The sequence below is a fragment of the Podarcis muralis genome, chromosome 12, assembly GCF_964188315.1.
Source record: "Podarcis muralis chromosome 12, rPodMur119.hap1.1, whole genome shotgun sequence".
Taxonomy (NCBI): domain Eukaryota; kingdom Metazoa; phylum Chordata; class Lepidosauria; order Squamata; family Lacertidae; genus Podarcis; species Podarcis muralis.
The window spans coordinates 30,526,623-30,537,830 of record NC_135666.1 but is presented as its reverse complement, the minus strand read 5'-3'; the positions used below and the strand labels follow the sequence as shown (position 1 = coordinate 30,537,830).

Sequence of the window (11,208 nt, the reverse complement as noted above, 5' to 3'; positions counted from 1 at the left end):
TCATTATTTCTCTTTTAATGATCATCACACGGAGAAGGATTTTGCTAAGGGACTTGGGTGACAAAACAGCTTTTCAGCCGTATATTCTATTTCTGTCTTTCTAACATAGATCTCTATCTCTCATAAATATGAACAAAAAGGTGCTATTTGGAATGCCAAGGCAAGTATGTTCATAATAAACAATCATCTATTTGAAGAAAGGTATCTATGGGAAAGAGTTTCACAGTGCAGCAATAAATATGTATAATTTTTTTTTGTTCTTAGGACCAGCTGTAAAGCGTGCATATTATTTAAAGCCTCATGACCTGATATATTAGCCACCATCTCTGTGTATGTCTCCAGCATATTCCCACAGTCCCACGTGTGAATTTCGCATATCAGGTGCACCAAATTGCGTTCCATGAGGGACAACAAGGTACATAAACAATATTCTATAATTTGAAAGAATAATGATAGAGTAGAAAAGGGTTTATTTTTAAATGGTTGCATTTATTCCCTGTTTTGGCTCATCCAAAGCTCATTGCCATGAAACAGCTCGTGAGCATTTAAAGAAAGGTAGCATATTTTTACTTAATAGCAGTCACAAACCCAATGATGTTACAGCTGTACATTCTGTATCTATTGAATGACAGTTCACTTATTTGACATTTCCCACCACTACCATGTCTATTGGATAAGAGCTATCCCACTGGTCCATTAATGCATAACATTGCCAGGAGATGTTGGAAATGCAGTGTTGCCATTGATGACAAGATGGAGCACCAGTCAATCATGGGTGTAGAGGGGATGCAGGCTGGGCAACAAACCAGCCCCTGGGCTCTCTGCATTGCTACCATCTTTCCTAAGTACCTGTCTTATTAAATCTTTCTGGGACAAGCCATTCTGCTTTATCCAGGGAGGGTGGGTACACATTTAGGCTGCAATCCCATGCACACCTAGAAATAAAGCCCACTGAATTCAGTGGGAGATAGGTCTGAGCAGACATGCATCTAGGATTATTACACTGTTGATGTATCTGACTTTTTTGCCTAGATAACTCATAGACATATCACAGGTATGTTTCTTGCCAACATGCCCACAAACAAAGACTCACAACACAGAATAGGGAGAAAATGTTATATATATATATTAAATATATAACACAGAGGATCTGAAAAATAAATTCAATCAATAAAGTCAATCAAATTATAGTCCCTATAGCAAGAGGAAAGATTCCTCCCCCCACCCCCAGGTCGTATCTAAAGGCAGCTTCATAACAAAGGATTGAGAACAACTCTCTCCTTGCTTTGCATATGTGACTTGACAAGCACAATGTGACCCTGCCAGTCTGGGGTTCACACAATCATGTGTGCCAAGCCTGAGACCCACCCCCTGAACCCCTCAAGCCAAGTTGGACTGGCAAACCCAAAGAGTGCCCTTAACTCAATAATGCCTCAGGTGTATCATCATCATCATCATCATCATCATCATCATCATCATTAAAATTTATATACTGCCCTTCATCCAAAGATCACAGGGCAGGTTACAATATAAAAACACAAAGATACATACCATAATAACAAACAAAAACAATACCCTCTCTCCCCGAGTTTAAAAGGCCATAGATTGTTTAATTAGCCAAAGGCCTGGGAGAAGAGGAATGTTTTTGCCTAAAGATTTATAATGAGAGTGCCAGGCAAGCCTTCCTGGAGAGAGCATTCCACAAGCGAGGTACCACTACAGAAAAGGGTTGTTCTTGCATTGCTGCCCTCCAGTCCTCTAGTGGAAGAGGCACACAGAGAAGGGCCTCAGATGAGGATCATGGGGTCTGAGTTAGGTTCATATGGGGAGAGATGGTCCTTGAGGTATGGCGCCGTCCAGATGTTGTTGGTTCTAACCCCCATCAGCCTGCATAACAGCAAGGATGATGGGAGCTAGCCTCCAACAACATGTGGAGGGTGCCTTGTTGGCTACCTGTGATCTAACCATTGAGTGCAGGGATGGGGAACCTATGGCCCTCCAAATGTTCCTGAACTACAATGACCAGCTGATGTAAAGGTAAAGGTACCTCTGCCCATACAGGCCAGTCTTGCCAGACTCTAGGGTTGTGCGCCCATCTCACTCAAGAGGCCGGGGGCCAGCGCTGTCCGGAGACACTTCCGGGTCATGTGGCCAGCGTGACATCACTGCTCTGGCGAGCCAGAGCCGCACACAGAAACGCCGTTTACCTTCCCGCTTGTAAGCGGTCCCTATTTATCTACTTGCACCCGGGGGTGCTTTCGAACTGCTAGGTTGGCAGGTGCTGGGACCGAACGACGGGAGCGCACCCCGCCGCAGGGATTCGAACCGCCGACATTTCGATCGGCAAGCCCTAGGCGCTGAGACTTTATGGCTTCCTTGTTCTTCACTTGGTTAGAGTGTGTTTTTGACAAGCTACCATGCTGAGAAGGGTTGCCTGTATATGTGTAACCTCTTCTGTTTTCTCTGCTTTCCCATTCTTCAGGAAGAAACTCTGTCTTGCAATACCTTGTAAAGTTACATGAGCACTTTATACTGGTGCAGCATGGATTGATTGATTGATTGATTGATCAATCTATTTTTAAAAATTCAGGTTAAATATAAACCTATGACACACACAAAACAACTATAAACTTTAAAAACAGTATCATTTTAGATTTGTTTTATGTAAGTCATAGATTTTTTAAACTCATTGGCTACCTTGACTCTTCTTTCTTTCTTATTTTATTTTTGGAATACATGAAGCACTGGCTAGTGGACATATTCTCTTGCTTGTTCTGGATTACTTCTTGGTGGCCATGTTCAAAGTCCATTGCTTGCAATGAATCTATGGAACTTGTTAGCTACCCCAGATATAGCAAACCATAGTGATTTCAACGCACTAAACAACCGTAGCAGGAAAGCAGTAACTGCCTCTGAAGGAAGCAGCAATTCAACAGGTTTACCAGTAGTTCTACACAGGTACACATGTTGCTGGAAAATGTGGTTTGAGAAGAATGACTTGATAAATGCTCAAATGTGGTCGAACACACCAGAAAATGGAATATGTTTATGTTATGTGAGGGTGACAGATTCTGTAAATCCATTGATATTTTTGTCACAAGAACTAGCATAGCTGTCAAGTGTCCCTTATTTGAAGGGACAGTCCCTTATTCCAGTGCCATGTCCCGCTGCTGTCCCTTATTGATGGATGTCCCTTAAATGTCCCTTAAATGATGTCCCTTAAATTTCAAAGGAAGCAGCTCCTCTCCCTCCCTCCCTGCCAGCCAGGGAGGAGGGAGGCTCCAACTGTGTTGCTTGGCTGTGTTGCTCACCCAATAAGAAGTCTAAGAATGACTGAGGGGTGGAGCTTGCATGCCTTGTGTGTGGCTAGTTAATGCAAGCTGAGGGGTTTTTTGAATGTTGGACGCCATTTTGTTGCACATGCTGCTGCAAACTTTGCAGTGCAAAGCCAGGCCGGGGAGCCATCTTAAGTTGAGGCTGCATAGGCCTTGTGGTGCATGTGATTCAGATTCTATTCAGTTGAACCTCTGGTTACAAAGTTGGTTGGACAGTGTTCTCGAAGCTACCCAGCATGAGTTTGACCAGATTGCAGGAGGACAGGAAGACTGGAGTGCCTGGAACAGGTGAGGCTGCAGGTCCCTTATTTTGCTGCTGGTCCCTTATTTTCAAGGCTGCTGGTCCCTTATTTTCAAATCTGTAAGTTGACAGCTATGAACTAGATCCTTTGCATGTTGATTACTTATTTTAAAAAATGGAACAGAAGTAACAAGTCTTCTGCAAAACATTGTTTTATTTATTCCGGAAAGACAAGCAATGTTCACATATCAGTTGCCTTCATATTATACAAGGAATTGTGAGTATAACTGAGTAGATTTATGTCTATGGTGTGTTCAAGATTCGAATCCTCTATACTTCTTTCTCTTCCGCACTGTAATTCTGCTGGTATGTAAGCTATCTGGAAAAAAGCTCATAGTATTTTTCATTTGCTGTAATGAGCATTAGGCTATAGTGGTAACATGGGCCTCTGGTTATGACTATATAACACAAGTCTACATACTCAAAAAGATACAGAGGCTCATGCCATCAGTTACAATAAACACTCAAGAAAATATTTAGCACATAACACATGGCAATATTATGAACCCAACGGAGAACTTTAATTCTGTGACATGGTGAGATAATACAAATAACATCATGGGAAAGAAAGAACAAACCTAAGAAATGACGGTAGCTATATGTTGTAGCAGTCCTCTACTTCTATTTGCTTTTAACAAACACAATATTTGGAACAAGGAAGTCTACCCAAATCCATGGATTTCTAGTCATGGCTCTAAAGTATTACAAATCATAAACTTCTTAAGGCTATGCTGAAAAACAAGCATGCTAGATTGTGTTAGGATTTACGTGAAATATTTGGTAAGGTCTCCTGCACTTGTTCAATGATCTAAACAGAAGCTCTAGTACAAAGTAAGTCCTGTTGAACTTAGTACACAACTTACTTTCAAGGAAACGTGATTAGGATTGGGCTGCAAGAAGAATGGAAAATCAAAGCAAAGGGTTAGTGTTGATGATCATTCCAATACAGACACCCATCTTTTTATTCTCTTTCAGAAATACAATTTGGAACAATACGAAGCAAGTCTAGAGAGATATGAAAAGGTATTCATGTCACAAATTAGAAAATGTTAAGGTTGCATGATTGTTGACAAAGTGAAGATTGGCCAATACTTGGACCGTCAAGATGATATTTTGGTCCATTCTAGTTCTGTTGCTGTATGAGTCTAAGACCAATATAAAATGCAGGGATTTTCCTTCTGTATATTTAACTTGAAAAGCATCCAGAATCAGAGTTCACAAGAGAGAGGACTTTACAGTGGGCTCTTGAATGCAAAAAGCGTCTATACTCAATCCATCATTTTATTCAGGACTCATAAAATCTCCTGTCCAATTTAGTCTTACTGGAGACTTCAGATTTGCGGTTCTGATGACCAAACGACTATGCAAAAGTCTAAGCAAGGGAAACTATATTTTAAAATAACCCAAACTGCAGCAAGGAACCAGACAAGCAAAATGAAAAATAAATATACATGATTTAAAAAACTTATTAGTACACCGCTCTTGCTAATTGAATTCCAACACAGTGCAAGACAATTGCTACAAAAATAACATCAACAATCAGATTATTATGTCCAGAAAAATATGATTTGTCTAATCATGCAAATGCATTTGGAAGGCGAAATAATGAGCATATTTGATTCACAGATAGCGTATCCCCTGCCTGAATTACTGCCCTCTGAGATACAAGCCTCTTTAGTCAGATTATTAAAAAAAAAAAAATCCATAGAACCAGATCCAGATATGTCTTGGGTGTGAGTGGCGTCTATTTTGCTTGGTCTGGAATCTACCAGTCTCAGAATGTAGCATTGGAATAAAACAGGGAGGAAGCTAAAATCTTGGTTTGGCCTTGGTTTGGCTACTAAAATCATTTTTAAAACCTCACTTTATAATTTTTATAGTACTGATGTTGTGAAAGTATTTCAAGCTTTGTGAGGAAATGTTGGAAACAAGATTCCAATAAATATCCAAATAGCCTGGAATTTCACTTTTTGATATGTAGGCACAGTTTCATATCTGGGTTAAAACTAGAGGCACACATCTCTCTTATGCACATATACATATACGGTACATATGTGTGTGTGCACACTCAAACAGCTCTTAAAACAATGGGTTTCTGTTTGCAATAGCATGATCGCTTAATTCATACTATCTCCTAGGGCTGTTGCTCTCTTCTCTGCCTAGTCAGTCAAAGTCTATGGATGACTGTGCTTCAGAGCAATAGAAGTACTTATGGGATTCGAACTCAACTTGTATCAGGGAAGCCCTCCTTCTGGATGATGTCATGGGCCATATATTGTCAGGGTGCGGGTGAATAACTGTTCCATAGCATTGTCTATGAAAACATCAGTTGTTGGCATCCGTCTGTCTAGAGAGACAATGGAAAGGTGTGCCATCAGAAGTAAATTTTGAGTACTTGCAGTTCAAAGCTGATGTCAACTGGCTGCTAATGGCTTGATTTTTCAAGGCACACTTTGCCACCCAAGTTTGGACTTAATGTGCATCTGTCCATAAGAGCCCTCCATCCCTCCCACTGATATTAGAAAATGAAGATCTTCTCCAAGCCCCAACATGAATGAGCAGGACCTGTTGTATTCTAGTTTCAGTTTTAATACATTTCCTCCCCAGAGTTCAAAGCTATCTGGTTGTATGTGTGTGCATGTGTCAGTGTGTGTGTTTGGGCTACAAATTATACTGTTGTGGAACCCTGCTGTTGTTTCTTGTTCTTCAATAAGTCAGTATAAATCTGAGAATGAATAAACTGCACAAACTATGCACGGGTGGTTCCCTCCCCCCAAAAAAACTCCATTTATTGCTATCAGCTGCAGGACATTTTATGCACGATAAAGCTAGGCTCCTTGTCACCAGTAGAGCACAGGTTTGATCCCTGGTAGCGTCATCAGTTAAATGGATCTCAAGTTAATAGGACTGGAGGAAATGGTGGCCTTAGAAAATGGCCACCAGTTTGAGGACATTATTCCTGAACTAGATGAACCAAGAATCTTCTCAGTGTAATGCATACATGTCTAAATTCCATCTTAAGTAAGCATGAAAGTGGTGGACTTGGGCTCCTAATACCTACATTCAAATCAGCTGTGAAGCTCATGGGGAGACTTTGGGCAATCCATCACCCCTCAATCTGGTTGCTGTAAATATAAAAGTGGGCAACCATGATATCAGTGCAAGCTCCTACAAAGAAGCATGAAAAACAAATGTGATAAATAGATGGGAATGTGTGTGCGCACATGTATTGCTCAACTACCCTCATCATATAACCACATTTTATTTTTATTTCATGTGGTGTGTTGTTGTCTGTCCAAAGTCACATGTACTGTGTGGCTCTCCACTAACATATCAACAGTATGGAGCCACTTCCAGGGGGTTCCATGTTCAAAGGGCTTCCCTGACACTGATTGCATGTGAGAATCAGGGCAACCTGGATCTTTTAGTGTCATGGGCCATATGTCAGAAACTACCAGATGGGCCTGTTTCTGGACACCGATATAAAGAGCAGCATGGACAATGTGAGAGCATTCCCTACATGCATTCTTCACATGAAGCTTCAGGGTGTGTGTGGTTTTTTTCCTTAGTAAAGCTAAAGGTATCCCTGACCATTAGATCCAGTCGTGGATGACTCTGAGGTTGCGGCGCTCATCTTGCTTTACTGGCCGAGGGAGCAGGCTTACAGCTTCCGGGTCATGTGGCCAGCATGAGTAAGCCGCTTCTGGCGAACCAGAGCAGCGCATGGAAATGCCGTTTACCTTCCCACAGGAGCAGTACCTATTTATCTACTTGCACTTTGATGTGCTTTTGAACTGCTAGGTGGGCAGGAGCAGGGACCGAGCAATGGGAGCTCACCCCGTCAGGGGGATTCGAACCGCCGACTTTCTGATCGGCAAGCCCTAGATATTGGAGGTGCATCAAAACTCCAGGGAGAAGCAGTGGAAGGAGGAAAGAAAAGACAGGAGACTCACAGATCTACCCATGCTGCCCTTTAAAATCCCATCTCCTCTACTTTATTGGAAATTGGTAATAACCTTACTCTCTGATGCACAGGTCTACCACCACCACATTAACCTGCCCATCAGGTTCCCATCTAACCTATCCATGGGGTTCTAGCTACCTTGTTCATGGAGTTGTTCTGTTGATAAATAAGATAGGAATTGTACACTTCTTTCTGCATTGAAAAGTGGTCGCCATTACATATGATAAAGAATCTGGTCTGGATGGAGCAACTTTTGCGACTGAAGGTGCCACCACCATCCATGTATCTTCTGCCTGTCAGCACTATTGTAAACCACCATCTACAGAGTGCATATTGAAACTCGAATTCAAGTGTTTTATTTTTTTTATGTACATTTCAATTGTTTTCACCTGGAAACAAAAGATCTAAATACAGACAGATTGTAAATGTTGTAAGTTGTATAGCTTTCAACAATACTTTAGCTGAATAAATGCTTTGTACATAATTCTGTCATCTTAAATGGAGTTTACAGCTACATTGATAAAATGAATTCCTCATTTCCTTGTTTTTAACCAATAACAAGCAGAGAGACAATTACAAGTTAATATTAATAAGCAGCTCAAATAACACAGGTTAAACTATGTACAATACAAACCATTCATACAAATGAAGACTAGGATATTGTTTGTTTGTTTGTTTGTTTGTTTGTTTGTTTGTTTGTTACAATATTGTGTTATAAAGATAAGATGGACACTTACAACTTACATGTTACCTATCAGGCATTCTCCTTCCTATATGGCAATTGGAGAGTATCTCAGTTGAGTGATGACCACCAAACTACAAAATCGTAACTTTCTGTTCACATGTAAATTCCAAATGTTTGCTCATCTTTATTAGTTCAACAGGCTCCCTTCACCAAAAAAGGCCCACCTAACACCACCTTGAATGTGCCCACTGGGTGCTGAAGAAAAGTCAATATACTTTGTTGTGTTCATATAAAGAGGAATACTGAGCTCTAAACACACACATTTCCCACCCAACCCCTGTTTTAACAAGCATTTTACTCCTACAATATTATTTACCAGTACAGCTACTCCAAGTGATAGGATGTATGAATGGGGATTATTGATTATCATGTATTCAGGACCGTAAAAGAAGATTTCCATAACAGTCTGTGGAAAAACAAAAACAAAACATCCTCTGTCTAGTTAATCCTTTTTGCTCGATGATAGGTTATCCTGAAACATCATATATCAGACAATGAATGCCCTCTTAACAGGAATCTTGATAGATCTGCAAGCTGCAAAGAGGGAGAAAGAGAAAGACAAAGAGAGAGAGAGAAATTGTGTGTGGTATCATTTAAAATCCACAGTGATTTACAACTGGACTGATATACATGGAACTGACTGGGCAGAAATGACATTAGACTGGTTTCCGCTAAGATATTTGCAGCCAGTTGACATCAGCAGCAGAGTGTAGACACATTCCAGGCAAGAGATGTGGCCTTCTTCTTTGAGGTAACAGCCCTGTCGTGTGACCTCTTTCATATTTCCCCCCATATTTTTGTTTAAAATTAGCGTTGTTTTATTTGTGTATTTATTTATTTACTCCACAGGGTCCAGTCTCAGAGGCGTGGCCCACTTCAACCTGAAGGGAAGTAAGGCGTGTCACTGTGGTAGTTGTAATCGGGACACACCTTCTGTACTAGTTTATAATCTGTACTATAAAAGGAAATGTAAATACAGATTACTTTAAACGGTTTGGAGCAGAGCCAGGAGACGTGACTTTGGGTCTGCTCCTGATAACATGTTTTTGAAGGGTCGTAGTTGCAGAGGGTGTTCTTGGTGGCTTTGTCGACCTTCTCGTACTCAATGCGGCAGTTAAAGGACTTGGAATCTTTGGCATCAATCACTGTCTGTTGTGCCAAGTCAAACTCCACAATTTTAGTCGGGGGCACCAAGCTCACAGATACATTCCCTTGGCCAGTGGAATTATGCCTGAAGTAAACGCTAAACGTCCCATTGCCATGATCCACTATTTTCCCAGTTATCAACAGGTTTAACTTGACTGTCTTGATGTTGGAATGAAAATCGCCCCAGCCAAACATTTTCTTAAACTTCCCAGTCTTGACAATGGGCCGTCTCTTTGCTCTGGGGCGAGGCTCTTGAAGGTCTGTGGAGTTCCTCAGCCATTCCCAGAGATCTTGCTCGGAATACGTTTCTGGGGCATCATACCGCAGGCTCAAATCCGTATCGTTCTCTTTGCCATGGAAAGTCTGTGATAGCAGCCGGCTGATGGATAAGTCTTTGCTACTCTCTGTCCATATGTGCTTTAGCGTGGATTTGGAACCACCTGATTTTAGAAGTTCTGATTTTCCACCACTGGTTAGATTTGCGCATGTGACCTGAAAGTAAGATAAAGGAAAATATACGTTTAGGTAGGGATATGTGTTTAAGTGCTATGTAGGTCTCAAAAAAGAATGCAATGCATTTTTCCCTTTATGCATTTCTTCTACATGGGATACATTCACACACACTACTGGTCATTCCAAATCCATATTGAGAAAGCTTGCAGCTTTCTTTTCTTCAGGCCAATCACCCTCTTTAAAACGCTTTAGCAAAGCCTTCACCTGACTTCCCTCAATTCACCCCACAACTCATTGGCCCAGTTTAGACAATATTGTAATCCGCTGCTTAGATCACAGGTAACTCAAAGGCGTGGTGAGAATTGTGTTCCACCTGAAGGATCACCTGTGATATAAACCATAATACAGAACCCTTAGCTTATCATCTGAATTGGGTGTTTGTCAAGTCCTTGACCTCACCTTGCCTATGGAAGGTAGATTGAAATCCTTTGGGTAGGGATTAATGCTGGGTGCTCTCTGTTCTGTGCTGATTCTGGCACAGCATCCACGCTAAATAAAGGTTGTCATATAGTCTGTATTAGCAGAATTTATAAATAAATTTGTTATTTGTAAAGGTTTTCCTCTTTTTTTCCCCTTCTCACTTAGGTCCAGAAAAAAAACATGCTTGCCACAATAACATCTGAAAGGGGAAGCAAATCGACACCTGAACCCACAAGAAGAAGAAAATTATTTTATTCGGGTCATGAAAGATGAGGTGAAGTACAGTCCTCATACCAAGACAATTCATTCACAGCACCACAGCTCAACTGTTACTTCCAAAAATTTCACAGTGGCTCAGTATAATATTAATCATTGTTTCTAGGAATCAGAAACCAATGCTACAGACTGAGCCTGTACATTCAAAGGGCCTGGGGAATTGGGAAGGTGTCATCACTGGAGTTTTGAGTTGCCATCCCCTCCTGTTATCTTAAGGACAAAAGAACATATGATTCAGGCCATCTAGGGATGAGGGAGAAATTCCATTCAGTTCACATTTAAAGATAAACCTACCTAATTTGCACTTCCCCAAAGAATATGTGAACCGAAACATAGCCAGCCTTCAAACCACAGCCCTTCTTTGAATTTTGCAGTGCAGTTCTCCAGCCAAATAAGGCACAGAAAAATGCATATCCAGGTGTAAAGTTTGCCTTAAAATGCATATATTATTTTTGTAAAATAACACACAAAAATATTATGGGAAATTGCATATAAAAATTAATTTTCA

General features: G+C 40.9%; 1 protein-coding gene across 3 annotated transcripts in view; it reads right to left on the bottom strand.

The window, feature by feature from the left end:
• Positions 1-5,326: 5,326 nt before the first annotated feature.
• NXPH1 (neurexophilin 1) overlaps positions 5,327-11,208 on the bottom strand; it is a 176,292-nt gene continuing 170,410 nt past the window's right edge. For all 3 annotated transcript variants that reach the window (XM_028750916.2, XM_028750914.2, XM_028750917.2), the window contains exon 3: positions 5,327-9,983. In XM_028750916.2, coding sequence (XP_028606749.1) covers positions 9,222-9,983 — 762 coding nt within the window. In that variant the 3' untranslated portion in view covers positions 5,327-9,221. The remainder of the gene's footprint in view (positions 9,984-11,208) is intronic.